Source organism: Pezoporus flaviventris, unplaced genomic scaffold (genome assembly GCF_033815535.1).
Source record: "Pezoporus flaviventris isolate CSIRO_AGI_PZ_B2104156 unplaced genomic scaffold, CSIRO_AGI_Pfla_v1 ptg000015l, whole genome shotgun sequence".
In the NCBI taxonomy this organism is placed as follows: Eukaryota; Metazoa; Chordata; class Aves; order Psittaciformes; family Psittacidae; genus Pezoporus; species Pezoporus flaviventris.
Window position 1 is genome coordinate 9,481,162 of NW_026892563.1, and position 25,608 is coordinate 9,506,769.

The 25,608-nt window shown below is 42.3% G+C and overlaps 1 protein-coding gene and 1 long non-coding RNA gene across 2 annotated transcripts in view; one reads left to right on the forward strand and one right to left on the reverse strand.

Moving 5' to 3' along the window:
• Window positions 1-286: 286 nt before the first annotated feature.
• LOC133269813 (uncharacterized) lies at window positions 287-2,494 on the reverse strand. The gene is made up of 3 exons (XR_009743557.1): window positions 1,942-2,494; window positions 1,144-1,260; window positions 287-730 (listed from the first exon to the last, which is right to left on the reverse strand). It is a non-coding gene; the product is annotated as an uncharacterized LOC133269813 (long non-coding RNA).
• A 1,262-nt stretch (window positions 2,495-3,756) lies between these two features.
• Window positions 3,757-25,608, forward strand: part of LANCL3 (LanC like family member 3) — a 32,075-nt gene continuing 10,223 nt past the window's right edge. The window contains exon 1 of the mRNA XM_061453365.1: window positions 3,757-4,431. Within this exon, the coding sequence (XP_061309349.1) occupies window positions 3,883-4,431 (549 nt within the window). The 5' untranslated portion in view covers window positions 3,757-3,882. The remainder of the gene's footprint in view (window positions 4,432-25,608) is intronic.

Sequence of the window (25,608 nt, forward strand, 5' to 3'; positions counted from 1 at the left end):
TAGAATAAAAGGTTGACTTAGGAAGAGAGATTCCATTGTGCAATGCCAGGAATCACTTCATTTTCAAAATAGGTCCTCATTTCACTGTCAACTGATCGTCATGGAACAAAAACTACAAAAGCTTTTGTGTAGCTTTGTAAGTGGAGTCCATACAGAACAAGACAACTCAACCTGAGATATTTGGGCAACTAGTATGATCTCTGTAGTGCACAGTGATAATTTCTCCTTCAAGAACCCATGGCAGGGAAGGTACAAGAAAGGCATACAGGGAATACAATCTTTTCTAATGCAGACATGAAATACCTCTGCCTAATTCATTCCCTTCTCTCAAATGCCAAAGGGCCAGCTGCCTGCCAAACACGAACTGATGACAGGGCAGGGATAGAGTTGAGTGTGGATTCCCAGGACAAAGCCCAAAGCAGTAGCAAGAGGAGCCAGCTGTAAAGCTGACCTGCAGTAGGAAAGCTCTCTAGGGAGAGAACAGCACTGGGTAGTGATGGTTGATTATAATATGTAAGGTGGGAACTAATTTTGGACTTAATAGCCTGTGTGCTCAAACCAGCCTGAAGACTGTCTAGCACAACCCTATTAATGTGTTCATACTATAAATACACTTCTGTTACTGAAGCTCAGCCTGTGTACTGGAGCCCAGCATTTCACCTTCAGCTCAGGAGAGATGTGGAACACTGGCTAACAGCAAAACTGGCAACCATGTGGGTATCCACAACTCCTAAAGGAATACAGATTTTTTTTACATTGATAATAACTATACAAGATAAATGCTAGACTAACTCATAAGACATTTTTTAAAGATTCTTCAACTCCCTACACTACAACCAAGGGCAAACTACTGTTTTGTTGGAAATATCAGGTGGCAAGGAATATGCAATAAACAAGTGAACAAGCATGCATGAACAAGTAACCAGTAGTTAGCTCTACTTTGAGCATAGGCTGGACTCAATGTTCTCCTAAGGCACCTCCTAACCTGAATTACTGCATGGTTCTACATGTTATCAGTATGCAACAAGCCTACCTTCAGAATATGTGTTCTATAATGATGGATTTACTAGAACAGAAGAAACAGCTTTGAGGCTTCAGTTCCCTCCTCCACCATTACCTCCACCCACCATGCCAGTAACATACCCTTTTCTTGTATAAACCATGATTTGTTTCCCACTCCTTGGCTTGCTGCATCTGATTTACTGAGACAAACAGGAGGCATGGCATGCCCAAGTTGCACAGACCAGGGAGATCAGGGAGCTGCAGTGCTGCAGAGAGGTGAGAGGAAGGAATTCACATTTTTGTCAACCTGAAGCCATACACTGGAGGCCCACTCTTACTCTGGGACTCAAGACAAGGGCATACCTCAAAGCATGATCTGATGAGGGACACATGATCTACATCTGAGAATCACCCCTGCTTCTCTTCCTTTTGCATCAGGACTGCATCTGTGCTTGGTTGAGTGAAAAAGATACAGAACACATCCTGTCTAAAAGTATGAAACTTTTGGACATGAAAAAACGAACAGTTTGAGACTTTTTTTTACAGCTATAAAAAACCACACATGTAATTTTAATGCAGCTCTCCCTTTTGTTTCAGTGGTTTAATACCTTTATACAAAAGTAAAGCAGAAACTGTCATGCTCATTTCTTGCCTAATTGCTGTATGACATCTGCTAACCCTACAGTAGCTAAGCACTCCTTTTGCCAAAGGAGTCCTGTCCATTGCACAGGTGACCCTTTTCAGTATGTCATTACTGGCTCCCTTTTGAAAAATACTGTAGCAGTCATATTTGACCCTCATACAGAAGAGTGCTGCTAACCCAACTGATTTTCTTACAAAGCCTGTATTTTTCTTAAATCCACTGCTGCTGAAACTGGCAGAGATCCATTTCGCCTTACGAAGTTCTCTACAACAGGTGCCTGCACCAAGGTTACTCACTCAGCTACTTTCAGTGCAGGGAGACAAGTGCCTCCAGTAAGAAAGTTCCTTTATAGCAATGGGAAGACCATGTCCAAGTCAACTCCCATTCCAGAAGACTGCAGGAAAATGCCTGACCTTTTAATTTGAAAAAAAAAAAAAAAAGATTGGAAAGATGGAGAATATGGAATAGTGTCTGCATGAAAAATAAAACTTCCAAATTTTTACTTAAAAAAGCAGTTCTCTACAACCATCAGAAATTATGCTGGAAAATCCTTAGCTACACCCTGAATCTTATCAATGGGCTGACAAAAAGCCAGCTTATGACAGAAAATAATGTATGAATTAGATGTCCTATCCACTGGTAGGGCATTTTCACATTTTCAGTGCTCTAGATTGCCAAGATATGTGTGGTAGAAACCACATATGGTAGAGTTGTGAGCAAGCCAGAAAAATGGGGCTTTAAGGAAAACTGTACAAACACAGACTAGCGGGTGGTATCTGGAATGTACATAAACATGGCAAAATGCACTCAAGGAAAGTGTAGAAAGCAAAAACAGGGTGGAAGCAAATGTCTGAGTGTATCAACCCCCCCCCCCAAAAAAAAAAGAAGGAAAGAAAAAGAACAGGTGAATTGAAAAAAAAGTGGGTGTGAACATGCATGTGAGGAGCTACACACAGTTGAAGGTACTTGAGGAAGAGGCAGGAAGAGGGCTGAAACAAGCAGCCAGCACAAAGCAGAGAGAAGCCAGCCACAACTTTAGAAAGGTCCTTCCATGTCCAAAGGACAGAGCTTTGGCTCTTGCTTTGCTGCTGGGCCAACTGCTGGCTACCAGCTGCAGCCTCCAGCAAGCAGCTCCCACTTTCCTTTGTGAAGGCCCTTGTTCATGGAGGCTGTATCTCCAGAGAAAGTACCAGAGACCACCAGGTGACCACAAGTCAAGCATCTCTGATAAATCCACCTACACTGCACAAGTTCACATCGTAAGGGGAAGATTTGACTACTGTTTATTTGTATCATGTAAGTGATGCTCTTAGTATCTGCTTCAAGATTGTCCTTTTTTGTTTGTTTTCCTTTTTTTTTTTAAGTGGGAATTTATTCAGTGGCCTACATTTTCTGCTCCTCACAGGCTCTGCTTGGCTTCCGCATGACAGAAAGTGGCCAAAAGTGGACTGGTTCCATTGCTGGTCTTTTGAGGACTTGCTAGCTTTCCATGTAAACTGGCCTCAGGCTGCCCTCGTTTGGATTTGTCTACATCATCCTTCATATTTGGCCATAGCATCATCCCTCGAGGGGCTGTTCCACGGCCAGGAATAACTCAGCAGACCTCTGGCCACTCCTCTTAGCCCTGGCTCTCACCTGTAGGCCCTGCACTCAACCCTGACCCAAATCTTCCATGGCGGGGGACTATGAAAACCCCAATAAACCCCTTTGCCTGAGGGATCTTCAGACGGGTCGGGCGAAGGCGCTGCAGCGCCTTCAATGCGGGAAGGAGGAACCCCTGGCAGGACGAGTCAGAACCGGGCCGGCCTCCCCCGGCTTGGTCGTCTGGAAGCCCTGATCAGCCCCACCAGTGCCTCCACACTTCAGCGGCGCTCGCTGAGGGCAGGTGGGGCACTGAGGCGGCAGCGGCGGCCGCTCCGCTCTGCTCCGCCCCGGGGTGGAAGAGAGGCAGCGGCTGCGCTGTGGCAGACCTGTCCCCGGCACCACCGCGGGGCATCCACCAGCCTCCCCCCACCTCCGTTCCTTGAGGCTCGGCAGCTCCGTCCCTCCCACCGCCCCTCACGGGCACCGCTGGCGGGGCGCTCGTTTCCCGCCTTCCCGCTCCCTCCCGCCTCTCCCGCCGCGCTCCCTCCGCCCCGCTCCCCCGCCCCCTCCTCCGGCAGCTCCCCGCTCGCTGGCTCCTTCCTCGCCTCCCTCCCGCGGCTCCCCGCTGCGCAGAGCGCCGCGCCGGCGGGGTTATGGAGAGTCAGCGCTGCTTCGCCAACCGCTTCGATGACTACCCGGGCAGCCCGGAGGCGGCGCCGGACAAGGAGGCGGCGGCGGTGCCGCTAGTGACGGCCACCATCGAACGGATCCTGCGGGAGCTGCCGCCCCTGGGCGGCCCCCGCGGCTGCCAGGGCGGGCTGTACGGCGGCGTGGCCGGCGTGGCCTACATGCTGTACCACGTCGCGCAGTGCCCTCTGTTCGCGCCGTCGCGGGAGGCCTACCTGCGGGCGGCTCGCCGCGTAGTGGACGCCTGCCTGCGCTACCAGGAGGGCAGCGGCGAGGCCGACGCTGACACCCGCGCCGCCTTCCTGCTGGGGGGCGCCGGGGTGTACGCGGTGGCGGCACTGGTCTACAGAGCTCTGGGGCTGCCCGACTTCGCCCGGCCGCTGGGCAAGTTTCGGGAGCTCAGCGAGGTCTGCGCTCCGCTCTCCTTCCTCGAGTGCGGCTCGGACGAGCTCTTCGTCGGCCGCGCCGGGTACTTGTGCGCCGCCTTGGTGCTGAAGCAGCGGCTGGGCATGGAGGTAAGGGCGCGGGGCGCGACGCCCCCCCCCCCCCCCCCGGAGGGACCGGCCTCGCCGTCGGGGCTGTCGGTAGATCCTAGGAGCTGGGACGCCGGCGGCCCGCCCCGCGTTGCCGCCGGGATGATCTCACCTCTGCTCCGCGGTAAAGGGGAATCCACCTGTGCCGGTGCTTTCAACATCAACACCAGCAGAAAAGCGCCTTTTCCAGCTTGCACTTTGGGGGCAGGCTTCAGGAAGAGCCCCGGGTGGGGGAGCTTTCTCTAGCAGCAGCGCTCCTACCCTGAAATAAAAACTGCATCTTTTGCAAGAGGGAGCGAGGGGTGCGGGACGCGGTCCCGCTGAGTCGGACAGGGCGCAGGGCGCTGCATCCCTCTCCATCCCTCTCCAGGTCGCTTCCCGGGGAGTGCTGAGAGCATCAGCTCTTGGTTGCCAGATGGTGAACTACTTGGCAGGAGCCACCCCGGGCTTTTCAAGAATAATTTCTGTAAAATGAAGTGGGTGAGAAAAGGAATACTGTTGGGTAAAACAGAATAAGAGATCTCATAATAATAAGTAGTGCTATGCTTTAATTTGCAAGAATACAGATTTTGAGAAGCATTTGGTTTTACTAACCTCAGCATACAGAATCTGGTAGTCTTCTGGAAAGCTGGCCATATATCGTGGTGCTTTTCATGAATAAGAGCTGGGTTGGGTTTTTTCTAGAAGCATGAGATGTGATTATGGGTCGACGTGCTGGCGGTTTCAGCCGGGACTTTACCCTAGGATATTGTGATTGTCAGTGCTGACAATTCAGAGCTTCCACTGGCTACAGCATAATAATTAATGCAACTGATTCTGTTTGCTTTGGTGTTTGTTACTATGTGGTCACTGCAGTATCTGAGCAGGCATTTGTTACATTTTTGTTCCTGTCCTCTTGTCAGGTCCAATCTGTGTTTCCTCTGTTAATCCCTGATTTGCAAGTTCACATGCTTCTGGCTTTCTTTCCTTCTGGGAGAAGAAGCAACTATTACAAGTAAATGATGTAAAAACAAGCGCCTCTGCCCCATCCAATACCAGTAACTGCAGTCAGAGTCCATGGAACCGCTGAATGTTTTGATTCCCTTAAACAAAATTTCTTACAGCACTAAGTGTTTAAAGTAGCATACCATAGGTGCTGTTTCTTTGTATAGGACTGTATTTTATTTCTATTTTATTTTTATGTATTTGCATTTGTATTTATTTATTTGTATTGTAACCTATGCCAGGTTAGATGGGGCTTTCAGCAACCTGATCTAGTGGAAGGTGTGCCTGCCTATGGCAGGGGGCTGGAACGAGATGACCTTTAAGGTCGCTACCAACCCAAACAGTTCTTTGGTTCTATGATTGTCTGAAAATTATAACCATGGTTATGTTGTTTGTAACCATAACATAACCAAACTTTCCATTCTGACAGCATTTTATATGAGAGGCAAGTTTGTAGATGTATCACCATCCTATATGCAGAGTGCAGCAGTGTCAACCTGAGGAGATGGTTCCCCACAGAGGAATAAGCCATACCTATTAGTTCAGTTTGCATTGGGGGAGCATGTCTAGTGCCCATATGGGGTGCTTAATGGTGATGTTGTGACATACCAGCTGAATAAGGAGGCACCCTGGCCTCTGCTGCTTCATTTAATTCCTTCATCCATGTCTTATGTCCTTGAGAGCAATTGCTGAACAGTTTGGAGAGTAGGTGCAATCACCTCTGACACTGTGAGGAAGGGAAAAGCTCTCTTCTCTGCTTGTTTGCTTCTGGAAAAATCATCCTTTATGCAGCGTAAAGAGTTAAACAGCCCCACAGATGAGCGCACATATACACTTGTGGAATGCATTTAGCAGGTGGGCTAACTACAATGATAGAGGGGTTTATTTTACCAGTAAAACATATTCTCTGTCCCCTTGGTGATGTTTTAATCGGTAAGCTAACATCCTTCCACAGTGTTATTTATTCTGTCACCACATTGTAATTTTAAATATATAGTGCAAGAAAGACTCTAAACTGTTAAGTATTGCTAAAACCCATTTTTATTTTTTGTTTTAACAACAATTAGAACTTTTAATTAAAATATTTTGCTCCTTAATGAGGAAAATTATAATGATTTCTAGTCTGTATGTACTTATGCTTGAGCAAAATTTGGGTCCTTTGATAAATGTTCCCATCCTAATACAGAATTATCTTAATTAGTACATTTCCAGACCCGACCATGCATCTTTTTTACAAATAAAAAAAGGGATGCCCAGAGAGTGCATGTCATTTATTACTCAAGGTCAAGTGGTAAGCCAGGTACGTCCCAGAATAGAAGCAATGCCTTGTGATTCGAACCACTAGAAAATGCTACCTCCTGTAATTTGATTGTGCTCCGTCTCACATGCCTCACTGCAGCATGTTTTCTTGTTTCCCACGTTCTTTTGGGGTTTGGGGATTTTGTTTTTTGAGGATGCTGTGCAAACATTTCCAGCACAAAGTGAAATCCATTCCTTACATTAAAACACAGCCGCTGCTGCCCATATGGTTGTTTTTTTCCTCTGAAGAAGTCAAATGGTGACCTATATACAAGAAATGGTTTGCCCTTGAAGAAAGGCTTTTTGAGCAATTTTTACGGCTTGTGTTGCGGGTTTGGTTTTTGGTTTTTTTTCCGGGCAGGGAAGGAAGGAATTGGTGTTCAGTAAACACCAATTTAGCTCAGCTGCTCTGTACTGATGCTTCAGTTTCTTGCTAAAGAGTCTTGGTGTTTTAAAGCATTGCATATTCTTCAGAAAGTTAATGGATTGTCCTGAAGGATCCAGTCTATTGAATAACACTGACCTCGTGTGAAGAAGACATTTGCGTTCAGCTGGTGTTCAATTTTAGGCTAATACAGCATTTTTCCCTGATTAATTAATTTTGAGTTTTTGCATGAATAAGGATTACTTCAGCAGTCAAGGCTTAACAGGATCTGACTTTCATGATGCACTACGCATTAGGAGAGATGCTTTCCATTGTTTAATTTCTTTAATTTTCATTACACTGTGGTCAATGCTTCCCAGGCAGAAATGGGTAAAATAGTGGTTTTGCAGAAGCAATATATTATTTGTCTAAGGTACGTATGAATAAGGTGCATGCTTTTTAGCTGCCCTTAACTGCCGTGTTTTCACTGTTCAGGGGAAATTTTATTTCTGTTCTGCCAAAGGGGGTACCTCTTTTTCTGATGTTTGTATGTTGATTCATTATGTGTTCTTGTGAAAATCGCTCAGTCCTGCTTTTAATTCTTTTTACTCAGTCTTTATTTTACTGTTTGTGCAAACAGTAGTAAGACACCATTAAAATGATGGTCCAGTCCCCCCATGTTATTTTATCCTCCCCTCATTTTTAATCAGTGGAGTTTCTGTCCCATTTAGTGGTGGATGGAGCATGGTGTGTCTCAGTAGTTGTGTTTCCTCCTGGCAATGTAGCTGTCAGATGACAGAGGACAAGGTGTGGAAGTTCAGGTGGATTCTTGCATCACCATCTGCTGAGATGGTAGTGCCTTTTAGCACAGCTCAGGTTTTCTTTTAACAACTGACTGAACCGATGGGGTTGACTGACTTCCGCTAGCCTTGAGTTGCAGTGATGGATAGCAGCATACCACAGAGGAGGCAGGGCAGCATTTTGCAATACTGCCTGATGCTGTGGTTTCATTAGAGACTGTAGTTTTGAAAGACACTGGGGACACCGTAGGAGACCCTGGCCTGCAGTTGCAGAGATGATGAGCTGAAGCAGCACACTTTTCCAGCAACACAGCCACAACAGTTCCCTTGGGGCTGACCCACTGAGGTGAGTCTTGAGCATCTGCAGAGACCTTAAGCTCTTCCAGTTACTATATGGTTAAGATTTATGTCTCTGTGGCAGAGGGGCATCTCAATTTCCTTTTGCAACTAATGCAGTGTCATGATTTGTTGTGTGTTTCCTAGATTGTTGTACTGTCTCGGGGAGGGCATAGTTCTGTTGTTAGTCTGTTGTGGGACGCGTAGGAAGGGCAGTGGTCTTTCCAGCAGGACTACACTGAGTGTAGTGCCCTGCTAAAAAACATACTTTCCCTGGATGCTGTCTATCAAGAGAGCCTCTTTTGGACCTCACAGGATTGCAAATCAAGCTGATCAACTTTACCTGATGGAAAACACAAATAGCACTGCTGTGTAGTGTGTGGGATCTCGGTGTATGGAAATGACAGGTCCAGCCAGTAAATTTCATAATATTCTGGGAGAGAGGATGCAAATGAATTAAAATTATCTTTCAGCTCCTCAAACAGTTCTAGATGATACTACTTGTTCCTTAGATCCCTCCAGCTAATATTTTAAGAGACTGTTGTAGGAAACTTTGCTCCAAATTTTGAAAATCTCTTTTTTGGGGGGTGTAGGGTTTGGTTTTTTTTTAATCTCTTAGAAAAGAATTCAGAAAGTATGAGAGGAAGGAGCTTCATAAATCCTGCCTAGAACATGTTCATTTGCAAGTCTTTAAAGTAGAATGTAAATGTATTAATGCTGAACATAGTGCTTATGAAAGACACTTGATGGAGTCATCTTAGAAAGGGAGATCTAAAAAATATCCACAGAAGAGATGAACCTCCAAGTGCTGTAGCACAGAGTCCCCATGTTAGGCTTTTAATCTCACCTGTGCCTGAAAGGGAAGGGTTGTCCTTTGAGGTGAGATTTTGTTCCTTTTCTGTGCCCAGTACAGTCGTTTCCCCCTGTGGAAAAATTAGCCAGCTCATCTGAAACATTGTGGTGTTTGAAATGTCAAATATCATGGTGCTAGCTGGAGCTGTACTGATTTCATGATTTCATTTTACACAGGCCACTGCACAGTCAGGATGTTGCGTTTTTTTGCCACAGAGAAGTAAAATAAGATAACAGTAAAGATAAATGGCTTTTGATCCTAGCCTGCCTCTTTTAAATGTACCTTGTTCTACCTGTAGTTTCCCCAAACCACACACATGGGATAGACTTTGCATTAATTTGCCTAAATTGGTGAATTTAAACCAGGAATCAAAAATAGGAGTTTTCTAAAGTAAACAGTGAAACAAAGGGAACTATTTGCACCTGTATTGTTTTAGAGAGTGTTCTGAAATAGTTTGGGTCTACATTTCAGAATGTCTCTGTTTCTCTTTAGCAGGGCAACATGAATAATTTTTATTTTAAACAGCCTTAAAATTCTGAGATGGGGACATCTTGATAATGGCTGCTTGGATTCAGTTCAACACAGGCGACACTAAATATCCGGTTGTAGTGTTGAAAGTAGAAAATCTGGGTTGAAAAAGTGAAATTTCAAGTGTATCCTTTAACAGCCAGTAAAAAAAGCACTATAGTACAGAGGGTTTGGTGTAGACCCTGCCAGGACTGGAGGCTTGGTTGGCACAAGTTTAGCTACATACATTATATATTCTGTTGCAGAAACACGGATTTCAACTGCTTATAGCTGAAGAGTGGTATTAATCTGCCACTGTCTTCTAGAAACACAGTTTTGTACAAAAGCAGTGTCATATCTCTGTACTGCTTTGTGCTGTTGGAAGAATGTGCATATGCAGCAGCATCTTTTTGCTGAAGAAAAACAGCCCAAGCAGTCATACCAATGTTCTAATACCAGTTTTTAACAAAAAAGAAATATGTTTATCCAAAGGCATCTCTTGAATCCAAAACAGATCACTACTTTCCCATCCTTCTAACTCCATTATATTTCACATACTGGAACTTAACTCTGAAACTGTGTCAGTTCAGTTGTCTTCCTCATCATCACCAGGGAGAACTTTTGGGTCACCACTCCTCGTCCTGCTAGAAGCAGAGGTGTTGAACACAGTGTCTTTGTCCTCTGCAGAACAGGGCGTGCTGCCTGTGGCTGGAACATGAGCTCTGTGGAACAAAATGCAGGAATTGGAACGAGGGCAATTTTGTGGAAAAAGTGCTGAGCAGTTCTTTGGACCTGTGGAGCATCAGGTGACTGAATCTCTGGAGTCATCTGTAGCCATGAGAGCATTTGAAGTAGAGAAGGCGGGGATCTCTCCAGCAGAGAGGTGCAGGGCTTGGGTGGAAGGTACTGTTTTTCACAGCATTAGTTACTTGTGGTCGGTTTGGTGACACACTGTGGGAAGTTCCTTTAATATATTGCCTTAGGTTTTCAGATTTTTGTATGTTGTATTTTATACATATGTCAAATAACTTTATTACAGTACCGCCTTTCCCCAGATAGTTGTTTGACATTTATGTTTTCCTCCATGGCAAAGGCTAATAGTGATTTTTTTGTCATGGTTCTCACAAACTCACAGTTAACATATGCATGTTAACATACATGCTATGGATGGCGTAGCAGAAAGAAAGAATGCGTGTATAGAACATGCATATATGGTGGAATGTGTGAAGGCAAAAAAACAGGCAGGCATGGGGAAAAAAAAGATGTTCAGCAGGCTGAACACAGAGTGGAAAGAGCGAGCCAATAAAAAGTGATAAAAAGAGAAAAAAGGATAAGTTATTGGTGAAAATAAGAAAAATGGAAAGCTACAGAGGGGTAGGAGAATTTAAAGATGAAGGGAAAAAGGCAAGAAACAATACAGACCCTGGAGCAGGGGAGATTAAAACTAAAAGGTTCTCTGGCAAACTGGTGTGGATCTGATGGCTAATGTACTTGATCTAAAAGTTCAACAGAAGAGTAGAGGCAGGGAGAAAATGGGTTAGGGAGTGGGCAGGGGAGTAAGCTACATTTCTTTGAGGAAAATTACAAATTTTTTTTCTGCTTGTTTTTTTTTATTTGTCACTATTCTGTCACTGTATTCTCTTTGAATAGTCTCATACACTTACAAAAACAGTTGTCATCACATTTGATGCTTGCATATTCAGAACACAGTATTATGTCTGATATTCTATATTTTCTTTCTCTAAGATAAGCTGAAATAACTACTTAATGTCCAGAAGCAAATATGGACATTTTCATGAACATTACTGTACTACTTCTGACACTGATATTTTTCTGTTGCATGCGCACAATACTACAAATTGGTACATAACATAAACATTAATGCTGTTAGTAAACCTTAGTTTGGTACGAGGCTAAAGAAGCAGAAATGTGAAAGACTGAGCTGATCCTGAGAAGGAAGAAAGAGCACAAGGCTAACAACAATTGCCAATGAACTCATAACATCCTCAGCACTTTACAGCAGTGAAATGAAGGGATAAAATTAAGCCTTAAGTTTCTCTATAGTCATTTGATACACACTGTTAGAACATTAGACTTGTATGTAAATCACAGCACAGCTATACAGCACAACTAGCAGGGCCCCAAAATAGAAAACATCCTCTTCTTTCACCTCCATTAAATCAATAGACCCTAGTCTCTGTTAATTCAGCTAGGCAATCTTAAAATCAACCTACCACCCTACTGACAGGCTGTGTAAGACTGCAGAGCAGTCTACTCAGCCAGTAAACCATTGTCTTCAGCCTCACCTCCAGGCAGTAAGGGAGCTGTGGAGAGAGGATCAGGGAAGCAATTAAAATGGTAAGTCACATGCTCCCGCTCTACTGCTGCAGGAGCATCCCATCACAGCATGGTGTAACGCTGTAGCAATGGTGTAATTGCTAGAAATGGGAGTTTTGTTTGTCAGCCAACTTCCCTATTCCAGCCCCTTTTTAAAAAATCAGAATTCAGTGTATGCAATCAGGTCACCATTTTTGACAAGACAGTCTGTCAAAATGCCTCTTTGTCTGTGTCTGTCGTGCAGTTCTTTGACCATTGACAAGCATGAGATTAAGCACTGAGTGATGTTGCATAACCTCCTGTCCACTCCATTACAACAGGGCTCAATGAAAATAAGCAGTCAAAACCAATTATTTCTTATCTATGTTGTAGGATTATTTTCAAGTGATAGTTAGCAAGCTGATTATTTTTTTAGGAGTAGTAAGGCAAAATAATTGAAATAGCTATTTCATTTTAGGCAAACATGACCAGAAAGTATCTTAGTAGCAGTCCAGGCTGTTCCTGAGTCATTTGGTATTTCTTGGCTTGGTATATTTTGACCTGTGAGAGCAAAACCATAAATCTATTTTTGCAGCAGATCAGCATTCCTGAATTCCTCATTTTAATGGCTTAATATCTCCTGTTGAAAAACAGTGGTTCATGAGTGAGATGGAATGGATACCAGATAGCGCTGAATGATCTGGGGGAAGAAAAAAACTGTGTCAGATAAATACACTTTCTAGCTGTCCAAGATATTTAATTATTTTGTGTGGCTCATCTTTTTCTTCACAGAATACTTCTGTTCTGGCATTGGTACAATGATAATGTAATTGAGGATTGTAAGCTGGGGATGTGCTGGTGAAATTTAGATTTCAGTGTCAAGGAAATGGAAGTTGCTTTTAAAAGTGTTTGGGCCTGCGACTAGAAGCAGCACAGGACAAAGCAGCTCTCCACTGGTGGGTCAGTGCAAAACTGGAAAATGGTGGGTATTGCGTATTCCATACTGTCAGTGTTCTGCAGTTTGTGTGATCAGTCCTGACAACCAAATTATGTCCTTTCCACAATCAAAGAACTGGTATGGACCTTGAGAGGTAATTGAGGCTGCCGTCTAGCCCCCAGGCAGGTTTAACTGTGCCTGTGGTATCCTAGCAGCCTAACATGCTGCTCATACCCCCAGTGATGGAGCATCTGCAGTCTGCCATGGCTATCTGAGGCACTGTTTTGTTAGCTTCCCTGTGAGAAAGTCTAGCGTAATGACTGATCTGAATCTTGCTCTAATTTAAACCTGATACTCCTTTTCCTGACCATTGAGAAATAATGAGAACTTCTGTTCCTCTTTACAGAAGCTCTTTGTATATTTCAAGACTTCTATAAATTCTACCCTTAATCTTTTCTAAAGAAACAATCCTAATACTTCTGATCTTGCCATGCTTGTCATGTTTTCTACATTTCTAAGTCATCCATTGCACTCTGCCAGACTTCCTTCAGCCTTTCGTGAAGAGTGCCAAAAATTGGACACGATTCTGTCATGGGCCTTTCTAATTGAGCAAAGGAATAACTCTGTGTTTCTTCCAGGTCTTGTTTCTGTTTATACAACTCAGTAAGGTGTTTACATCTCACACCAGTGTGATGCTGACTCACATCCAGCTCATGACCTGCTGTAATTCAGCTACTGCATGGACAAGTATTCATTAGGAAAAACCTCTGAACAAGTGAAATAGGTAGGGGTCATGTAAAGACAAGGAATCAGTGAACCGCAGAAGCTGCGCTATGATACACAAAATGAGAAGCTTCTTCAGCTGAAGGAGCTTTGTTTCATTAATGCCAAGTAGAGAGTCTCCTTTCCTTTGTTCCCTGAATAAAACTGGAAATATGTTATTCTACTTTGTAACACCGCATGTGCCATTATATATGAAACATCTGTGAAGTGATAGAGTTAGTGGAAGTATAGTTGAAAAAATATGTTTGAGAGGATCATATTAAATTATTTATTTTGTCCACATTAGAGATGAAGGAATAAGTGAAATTTGAAGAAGTGTCTGGAGGCTAAACTTACAGTGTTCTTGTGATTTGCTTTCGTTGCTAATGTAAAGATAAAGCTCAGTGTTGTCTCTCTCCCTAATTCTGGTGTCTTCAGTGAGGGCCATTTGTGAGGTCCATGAATCCATTCTTGGATTTACCAGCAGCATGAGTCAATGGAAGTCTATCCTTCTATTTTTATGAAAGTTTCTTATAGTTTCAAACAACATCACCAAATAAGTTCTTTGGCTTACTGGAACTGTCTTAACAAAAGTAAAGATTGTCTTGCAATAAAGTAATACTATGGGCAAGGGTTGGAAGCATCAACCTTGCTATAGACATTCATAGGAGTTTGAGCATGCCATTTTCACAAAGGTTCTTTATCCCTTTGTAAAGCTAACTCCCAATCCCTAGATATTTCTATTTGTCATCTCTGAAATGGCTAATGTTGTACTTAATTGCTTCAGTTTTCTGAGGCTAAGCCAGTGATTAATTAGTCAGAATTACAGTTATAATAGCAATGGACCCTAAGATACACATTCCACATGTAGCTGTTTAAATTTGAACAAACATAAGTTGGTCGGATATGAACTCGGGGAAAATTCTTAGTTGTAGAACAGCAAAACAAACTTCTTCAGGCTCTTTATTTTAAATAAACAGTGATTTGTTTGTTCTTGGTCTTGCAGAGCTAATCAATCATGAGCTTTCTTATGCTAGGCTGCCATTTTCATACATACACATTTTTTATTATGCCAACAAAAATATCTGGAAACAATGCTTATATAACTGCCATACATCCAGGAGACAAAATGTGGACAGAGTTATGGTGTGAATGCATTTATCCTGTTTGGATTTTGTTCTCTGAGCACTGTGGGACTGCTCGCTTATTTTGGTAGAACAAGTATTATGAGATAAATTTTAAAAAACCACACAGGTAAGCTGAATCAAACTCAGACTTGAATCTAATGATCTCTAGAAGAGTAAAATCCACACCATCTGTCTGAACAGTGTATTGACATACTCACATTTGGGTTTGGCTCAGTTGCAGAGTCAAAACCTGGCCAAGGCTGGAAGGTACCTCTGGAGATTTTCTGGTCCAGCCTCCTGCTCAGAGCAGGGTCCACAAGAGCAGGTTGCTCAAGGCTGTGTCCACTTGGTTTTGAGTATCCCCGCGCTACAACCTACTTGGGCAACCTGTTCCTGTGTTTGGCCACCCTCACAATAAGAAAGCTTTATATATAAGTAGAATTTTCTGTCATTGGGCACTGCTGAGAAGAGCCTGCCTCTGATTTCTCTGCTTTCTCCCATCAGGTGTTTATAAACATTGATAAAATCTGCCCTGAGCCTTCTCTTCAGACTGAACAATCCCTGAGTTAATACATGGGAAATACCCATGGAAGGGTAAAAAAATTAAATGTCAGTCATTGCTGCTCCATTCATCTCTTTCCCCAAAAGCAGGCTCACAGTGCTATTCCACCTACTCTGTGTCCCCCTAGTACCTTGGACAGGCAAAGGATTGCAGGATTTTAACCCTGCAGTTGCAAGTAGGGAAGAGTCTGAAGTCCAGAAGGGTCAAAAGGAGCCGTTCGGCACCATGCTTTGCCACAGAGCCTTAAACACTGGTTCCGGCCCTTGTCAATCTTTGCTGTATCAAGGAAGGGCAAAGTCTTTCCCTGGTAGCTAAGTATTAAGGTGAACAAAATAGTTCCTGGCTCTTGCAGATAACTGGTAAAGTTCTGGACTTTAAGAGCTTTAGTGTAAAGATATTTTTTAACAAAAACAAAGCAGTCTTGGAGCATGCTGCAGCCCAGGGGCTTCTGGATGCCTTGCGCCCCTGCAGCATTGAGTGTCTGTTAGTGAAAATGTCTACATGATGGTAAGAGGTGGAGCATGCCACACAGCTAACGGAAGAAGTACCCTAAAAGTACCTGCCCTCCTGAGTTACTGCAAGTTTGTTTCCTCAGTGCTCATATTAATCAAACACCTCAGGTTGATGCTTGCCAGTGAAGGAGGGGAGTTCCCTCCCACACACGTTATGTGTGAGGAGCCAAGAAGGCATCAGGGAAGAAGATGAAACCTTTTTCTGAAAGCTGCTTTTAAGTACATGTAGTTTGACATAATAAGCTTGTCATGGAAAACAGATTATGTCATCTGTAGGTCCCGAAACAGCTGGCTGGGCCCTTCTGTCTCACTTTGCGCAGTTCTTCCTGTAGGGCTGCAGAGAAGAATCATGTAAAATGACAAATGCAACAAAAGAGAAGCATGGCATTGAGTGCTTCCAGGGCAGGAACAACACAATGTAGTTTGTAGCATGGGGTAATAGTAATTCCTTTTAGTTAATTATACAGGACTTTAAGATCTTCAAATGCAGGTTAATGCCTAGGTGAAGTTAATGTTGATTATTGTTGATGGTGGTATGATTTGGCTCATGGCTCTTACTCCTCTTGCTTCTTTTTGTGTTAGGTTTGAACTTTTCCAGAGTAATCTGGACTGCACCTTCTGGCACAGCAGTCTCTTTTTCCCAAAGCGTGCTTTATACGTGGTCACAATTGAGAAAAAGTAGCTCAAAGGGAAGATTGATAACACGTTCCTAATTGCAATATAGTACTGACTGGCAATCTTTTAACCAGGAGAAAAGCACAGATGGTGATCCCATTACTTACCAAGTAAGCTACATTTGGAAGACCACAGTATCCCACATTTCCTCAAATTAATCCTATGACTCTTACTCTGCTCCTGAAATGTGGCAGTATCAAATTATAAGTGACTGTGTGTGTCTGAAGTACAACTTGAATTGTATTTGGAGTTGTGGGCATATTGCCAGGCTTTGTTAATGGCGCTGTGTGCCACTGGAAACTCTTTTGTTACTGTTTTTTGCTTCAGAACTGTCTTTGTCAATGTGCCTGGGAGGATCCAGGAGCCATCTACAGATCATCAGGATTTTGCTACTTCAGACTGCTACCACAGTCTAAGAGTAGGATAAAAGTCAGATGACTCAGAGGACTCAATCACCTTCATCTGGGTTTCCTGCATTATGTTGTCAGCATTCTTCTTGTAGCTTAAGTTAATATTTCTGTTCAGTGGCTTATTGGCGTGGCACAAATTGCAGGTCATCACACAAAGTAAAAGTGGCATAATGCCAGCGTAGAGTTCTCCAGAATTACCTTTACTTGAAAGCGGTGCTGGTGCTACTTTAAAGTGACTAATTTATGCTTCTGTTAGCCTGTGAATGATGCTGTTGTGTCATTTACCTCATTTAACTAATTTCACAGGTCGCCACGTTGTTCCTCAGCAGCAAATATTTAGACATATTTCTAGATGTCACATGACTCATAAATATCTGCATAATAGAACTATGCATATAAAGCAGCATGACCTAGAAGAACAAAGAAATCTTGCTAGACAAGCAAGATCAGTTGTTGCAAATAACAGAATTATGAAATTAACAGCTGATGAAAGAGCAATAGCCAATATCCTGTTTACATTTGAATGGGGCTTTTGATGCAGCATTGAAGATAATCTTCCTTGAAAACGTAATTCATGCTGGCTTGGATGGGGACATCGTGGATTTGGAATTGGCTGAAAGACCACAAGCAAAGCTAATAGTAACTTCTAATAAAGGACTGATTTAGAAACCAGCCTTATTTATTATCTCCTTTAGTGATCCAGAAGAGGCAGCTCACTGGATAAGAATTGGTTTGGCTTTTAAACCGAGACAAGTGCCAAATACCATGCACAGACAGAGGAAAAGTATGAAAACAGCTCAAGAGATTAAAAAATGAACTAAAACAAGGTTTATTTTTAGCAGTACAAGCCCATGTGCCTGGGGAGCATTATCTATACTTATCCTATATGCTAGGAAGAAACAGATTCAAGTAAGCTGAACACGACAGGGCCTGAGTTACTTGCGTACTCAGTTCACATGAGTGTTAGCATTTCATCTGCACATATGCTGCATCACTGCTTGTACATCTGGATATAACATGAACACAAGTTCTACACTTACTTTAATGTAAATTAGCATTACATTTCTTTGTATTCATCTTGCATGGGAATGAACAGCTAATATAAATGAAAAGTCATAACCAGTCCTGATAGAGGTTAACACAAGATGGCATCCAGAAGGTCAATGAAATTTTAGACTGCCTACACAGCTGTAGCACCCAACAGAGATACTACAGATTCATTTTCTGTGATTCTTCAGGCCTTTCCATTGCCTAAAAACCACTCTGTATGCCAAGACCTGAAAGCTTTGCAGTCAAAGCTTTTCCCTGCTGGTGACTAATTTTGGGTATACCTAAATGCCTAAGGCACCTAGTTTATGCCCTTGAAGTCTTGTAGGCATCTTATGATAAGCATGCAAATCCTGAGAGTGCTGCATTGTGGGGCTCATAAGGTACACCAAAATTGATGAGCCAACAGCTGTATGACTTGCTGCCCCTGGAGCTCTGATACAGATTTACAGTACTCTTTTTTATCCATGGTGTTTGTGCAACTCCTTCTAGTTGCCTTCCCACAGTAGTAGCAGCTTGCTCACATTTTTCACTTCATAGCTCATCTTTCCCTCCTCCAGAAGAGTCTCTAAAGCTACAGCTGGGGAGCATGCCCCACTTAGCTGGTCTCTCCCAGTTTGCTGGAGGTGCGCTTCTCACAGAACCCCAGGCAGGGTCTGGTTTGCTATGGAGTAAAAGTGAACTAAGCATCCTGTCTTTTCCCATTAGCAAGGCCAGAACGTGTTCACCTCTCATCACCTGTACAGGTTTTAAGACCAAATTGGGCTCGAAGAAAATTACAGGCCAAGTGGGGGTCATACTCTCCTCCTTTTTATATTCAATAACCTTGAGATTTCATCACTAACCTGGTAATTCAAATTCACAACCCTCCTCTTTCTGACACGGTGCAAGAATTTAAGCTGATGCTTTTAAGCTGCCTGTCCTGATGGCTAGAGCAAGTCTCTTAATGCAGCTGTGATTGAAATTACTTATATAAAATACTCAAATTCTGTTCAGCAGAGCAGGGCCTGGAGGGAAGTGCTCCAAACTCTGGCCTCCAAAGTCACTCTGTTTCTTTGTCACCCAGAGTGTAAGCATGGAAAGAAACTGTTCCTGTGTGGCAGAGACACACTTAACAGCAGAACAGCTTTGAATAACAGTTTTCAAATTTGTCCAACCAGTTGACTGCTTGCATTTGCTTGCAGTCAGGAGGCAGCAGTATACAAACAAATTTTTCTTCTTCAGGATTTGTTTCTGATACTCCATCTGGTTTAATATCTTGTACCAGTACTAGATGACTCAAAGTAGCTGCACAAATGTCTGTGGAAGGCAGTTTTGAAATGGGCTGTCTGTAGCTTGCCTAACCTGCATTTTTAAGGGAATGGCTTTATGCTCTGAAGCACAAGGGCTTATCTTTCTTCCAGAATTGATGGGCTGAGTTCTGGGAGCTGGTTGTATGGCTTGGACTTGCAACATCTGTCAGGAATAAATGTTCTTCAGTTGTGAGTTTTGATAAGTTGGAAGGTGATAATATTTATTTAAAGATCACAGGCTCTGAAGAATTGTAATTTAATTTAGTTGGAGTGTTGGGGCACTTCTGGCAGTTAACCTAAAATCTTAAAAAGAAAATAAATGTCATCTTATTTATAGAGAGGTTCAATTGGTTTGTTAGAATTCCACAGTGAGAATGGACTCATTGTGCAGAAATAAATTCCCTAGCTTACTTGAGTCTTGGGTGAGCAGAGAGATATTTTGTCTTTAAGCTTGCTATTTTTCATAAGCTATCGTTTTGTTCTTACATAACAAGGTAAAACAACTTTCTGTGGTTAATTACCTCCTGTCCAGAAAATAAATGTAGTAGTCTTTTTATCTTCATTTCTCAGGAGAATGTCTTACTTGTTTCTACACCACCTGTTTCTGCTTGATTTTTTGTATGTTATTGTGGTTGGTTGATTTGTTTTATTTTGATGACGAGAGAACATACCTGGAGACCTGCCCAGTCCTGTAGTCCTGACAGAAAAAAATATCATCCTGGAAAACAGTGGAAATTTGACCCATGTCCTACAATCACAGCTGCATCTGCGAACCATGACCTAGCATAACAGCTTGAAAGGCAAATGTATTCCTGTTAAACTGAATATCGAGTGAGATCAGATAGTTCTGTTCAGTACAATTTGATGGTGGAGGTATAAACTGCGGTCTTTCATTTTATTGCTAGGTTTTTAGCCCTTCAAACAACGTATTTGCAGTAGGAAAGAAACTTTACAGGAAGAGTGTAAAGCTCTGCCTCAACACAAAATATAAACCATTACTTGGAATCCTGGCTTCAGGGGAGTGGTGTCTCGTACCTCAACTGAAATTATTAATCCTTTTTCATTTAGATGTGGAACACAGTGTATTGCCCAGCTCATCATAGGAAACAATCTCCTTGAGAATATTTGTTGACATGAAGCAAAATTCTTTGAGGGGTTACAGGGAGAACTACTGCTTATACATGCAGTTCTATTCAATGCAGGCATAGAACATACACAGCCTTGAATTGTAAAAAAATGATGAAAGAACCCAAATGTTTTTATTATATGTAAGTCGTGCATTCCACATTGGTGTAGAGCAATGAATGAGAATGCATCTGCTTGTCACTTCCCTCCAAACTGACTAAAATGCAAGTAGGATCAATCCTTGAAGAATTAGATGTTTGCTCAGCTCTTAGGTTTTTCTACTCTGCGTCTGCAAGCAAGGTCAGCAAGAAGGCCTTACTCCTGTGTTCTCAATCTTTAAAGGCTACCTCAGACAAAATCATTATTGGCCTCAACTGCGAGCCAGCCACATGGTGTTATTGGTAAGACATCGACTAACAACAATTTATATGAATAATTACATGCCATAGAAACCCTATTTACTAAGTGAATTATTAGGCTCCATTTCTGGGGATCATTGAATTATTTTTAGATCTATGTTAGATACTATGCCAACTGGTAAAATTTTCAGCATTTCTTATTTCACATTTGCCAGGAGTAACATCCCTCCAAGTTCAGGACCCATTCAGTTCAGCGAGGACTTTGACATTAAGAGCCATATGGATGATCTAATAGGTAAAATGACATCAACAAATTAAAAAATGTAAATACTGCATGAAACTGAACTGGCTCTTTTCCTTTTCCATCATTCTGAGTAATTAAGATGATGGTTATCACTTAAGATGAATTGAACTATGAACATCTTTAGAGATATTCTCAAGGAACTAGAAATCAATCTTTCTCTATCCCTATCCTATACTTCTTATTTACTGTATTGCATAGTTGCTTTCAGTGTAATAAAACTATTCATCTTTTTTTGTGATCTCAAATGAACAAGATAATTAATGTTGTTTAAACAATGGAAGCTTTACAGTTATGTACAATTGCAACATGAAAACTGTATTGACAAGCTGGAAAGAGATAAAAAGTTTTGTGACCATACAGGTTCTGTGCAGAAGGGTGGGGCAGAAAAACATTTACTCATCCAAATGTGCTACATCCAGCCTGCTGTTTTCCCTAGGTCAGCACTACACTGAAGTAGTAGACCATTATGTAGACCACTGAAATGTAGACCATCCTCTTCAGACGCAGCTAGTTAACACGGCCTACAGGGCCCAGGAACAATTTCACTCTTTTATCTCTCTTCCCCTCTCTTTACCCCTTTTCCCTCTCTCATAGGGTCAGTTACACCAACCCATCTCTGTTTTGTGGTACCTTTTGCAGTGTAGCACCCAGCTGGTCTTTCCCAGCCCAGACAAGGAATAATGAAGGTATTTAGCCAGCATAGTCTCTACCGGGAGAGAGCACTACAGCAGTGAAGTTTCGTTAACTCAGGTGCATGAAGTGATACATGGTGCTCTTGTCTCTTTGTCTTTCTTAACTAAACATCAGTTTAAAGAAACTTTACAGGTATTAACATTTTTCCACACAAAACTAGACTAAGTTTCTCAGAGCTTAAATTTTGGAGATGAACCAGTGATGTCTTCATTTCCTCTTACCCCTTGCAACAGTGTATTTCAGTGCCTGATTTCACTTCTGTGTTTAATGACACCTTTAAAATTAACTATGTCTTCATGAACGTGGCAGCAATGTAATTCATAATCTTAAGAGGTCCAGAAGTAAACACATTACAATTTATTAGATCAGTGCCCTGTCAGGTGCTGAATGTTCTTGTTTCTAGAGGAAGTAAAGGAATGAAGGAATAGAAGTGCCCGGTTCTTTCTAAGATCTTCAGGACATCTTAAAACATGGGTTATCAACTTTGTTCAGTTGCTATATACAGTTGCCATTTGCATTTGTAGAACTCTAAGCCTAGGTCAGCCTCCCTGTGAAAAGTATTAGCCTTTACTGACTGACTCAAGATCAAGTTCTGACCATTTCATGTTGACCTGCAGACACATACAAACACTAGTAAATGCATTTTTCCAAGGAGCAGTCTGCCTAAGTTCCTGGTAGCAAATGGTGGTGCCCAATTGAAGGGGACTTGCATGATTTTTTGAGTTCAGACTAAAGACATGGCTACTGCAGAGTATGGGGAGACTCACCTTGTTACATAGTTTTTATATTGTGCAAAGTCTGTTTCATAAACCCTGATTCCTGCTGCTCAGGAGCTGGAAGAATGGATAATACTTCTTATGACTCTCCATTAGTTGCATACATAAACCGGTTATAACAACAGGGCAGCTTTGCTACAACCAGATATGTCTCTGGAACAGATGAGAACATGAATTCAGTTCCAGTGAACCAGCAGACCTGCTGTTAAGGGGAAGTGGGCTGATCCAGAACACAGGGGCAGAGCAGATGTTCCATGCTTACCAGTGTAAAGAATGGAATGGGATCCTGGGGTAGTACAGATACAACACACTGGGTTGCCTGTTACCCAAACAAGAGTGCAAGGTGTTCAGCTTGGAAGATGTTTATCATTGTAATGCAGAATTGTCAGGGACATGTATTTGGAGTGCAGAAGGATAGATCTCCCACCAGGAGATGACAGCTCTGCACTGCAGTTTTGGCATAAGCTAACGACGGCACTTTTGTACTGATGTACTTTCTGACTGAGACTAAACAGAGTAGAAGGATTTCCCACTGATGAAGTTTTTACATGAATAATCTTCCACCTACTCGTGTGGGGAGTGTAGATGGAAGAAAAACAGTATCCATGCAGCACTAATCTCTGACTCATTTTCAGCTGTCATAAACTGCTCCAATGTCTGGTGTATGCGTGGTTTGACACACAGGAGCTTCAAACAGGGATTTGGATTGCAGAAAGTTGATCACTGATGCATCCATTTTGGCCACTTCCCAGGCTCTGTGCCCCCAGAATGGCTCAGCCATGCATTATACAGCTGGTGAATAATAATAATAATAATAATAATAATAAAGGAAAGAAGAATCTTTCTCATTTGTTGAAAAAAGCTGGAGTTGAATTCTGTAATGTAGAAAAAAGCCTCTCCAAGCAGTGTTGGGTTTGTTTCTCAGTTAATTTGCAAGTGTTATATTTTTGCTATTTTTAAACATGTTTTTCAATTCATGCTCTTGAATTTGGGTGCAATTCTAGGGAGAGATGTTTGAAATTAAATTGTTGGCTTTCTGCGGTAACCCTAACTCTAATAGGCAGAAGAAAACATGCAGCTGGGGTGCAGACAGCTGCCATTTGAAAGCGTAACACAGGAATGCATCCCTGGGTACCTCAATTCTTCTGTGATGGGACTCATCCTCCTGAGGGATTCCCTGCTGTCTTTGAGGTTGACCAGCACCTAAGCTCTCAATAGGCAGGCTGATACCTCTTCAGTCATGTTGGTTATCTGAACTGCTCTGCTCTTAGATCTGTTCCTTGACATTCTTCCTGCTTCAGTTTTCTAGCAGCAGAGAGCAAGGGGTTGTGCTTCCTTACTTTCTTCAGGTAAAGAGTGTAATGGGGACCTCTTGTTTCCTTCCTAAGACCTAGGACAGCCACTATATTAGAACTGGGTATCTGTATCCAATCAAACCCAGTGCAACTGAAAAGATGTTGGGGCCTGGGTGTAACTGGAGAACCTAATGTTTTTCCTCTCTCTTCATTGGCCCAGAATGGGGGACTTGAAGAAAGGCCAATTGCTGTTTTTTCTTCAAACTCTCCAGTGTTTGAGTCAGAATGGAGATGCTCATTGTGTTTGACCAACTGTGTAACAGCACCAGCTGTTCTCAGGCAGCCTCCTAGCTACAGTAACAGTTGTGCTGCACCATTTCTGCTACACTTAATTTGCAGCAGTGTTTGAAAGTTTCTCCTTCTCAAGGACAGGTTTAACAGCAGAATTTGATGGATTTAATGCTACACAGTCCTGGCAAGTGAGACCTGTGGAAATTTTGTTCTCTCTTAGCAATAAACAAAGTGCTGTACTGTCTTCTTTACCAGTAACAGGACAGGACTGACATTGCTGTTTCCATGTTGCTGAGGCAAAGAAAGAGCAAGCCTCAAAACCCCCCAAATTTACATGTTAAAAAGAAGCAATAACAATGGGATGTATAGGGAAATCTGTTTTACTCAAGATTGCAGTCCGGTACCATTTTCCAGTGAACTGGCACAATCATATTAGTAGTTGTGCTGAGTCTACACACATTGCCATGTAGTTGTGTTAATATGGGAAATTTGGAAAAGTATGCTCTCTAGAAAGTACTATTAATAGTGCTGTTACAGCACGGAACATACTGAATTAGCAACAATGTCAGTAGTACTCCAGGAACTAATCTGATTCCTTGAACAAACTTTTCAGGAGATTTAAGAAAAATATTTATTTTTTACTTTTAAAGAAGGGTGAACGTAGCACTGCTTGTAAGGAAAGCAGACAGCTGTGCACATGGAGTTGGTTTTCCCAGTGTGCTGCAGGAGAGGTACATCGATCAAACTGGAATAAGTCTACGGGGAGGCAGAACCCTCTGTACATGCTAGTCTTCCATGGCTTCAAGCGTTAGCATCATCTGAAAGGGAAAAAAACCTGTCCATGACTGCACAGAAAAGTCCCTGAACAATTTCAGTCCCATCTTTGGTAGAAAAGAAAAGAAAAAAAAATCAAGTTTAAGGAGTGAACTTTAAGTATCACTCAGTGCAGTAAGGTGTCACTGAATTACCAAGTTGGCTCCAGCATCTTTGCTTGAGTCAGCTGTCCTGCTGAACACAGAATTGTGTATCTTTTCTTACAGCACTTTTGAGTATTGTAACTAATACACAAGCTCCCTCTGCTGGGCTTCCAGCATAGGAGACTAATGGCAAAGCTGCTGTTAGGTTATTGTAGACTTACCAACTTTGACAGCTTACTTTGACACTTTCTGCAGCATCAGAGAAAGTGTATGGTCAAATTCATGTAAATGGCTTTTTTGAAGTGTGGCAGAGAGGTTTTATGTGTTTGTTAGATACTTTTTTTTTTTTTTCCCATGCACAGAGGGAGTTTTTTCCCCCAATAATGTTAAAGTACTGGTGCATCAATAAAAAGATAATGATACGTGGCATTCAGTTATGCCTTCTGTTACATACAGGAAAGAGCTCTAAGAAAATATATACAAATCTTCTAAAAGAATTAAGAGCTTACAGTCCTCAAATATACTCAGTACAATATGTAGTTCTATGTAGCAGTGGTTTTCCTAAGGCAAATTATAAGCAAGGGGCTTGTAGCAGACATTCAGAGGAATGATGAAG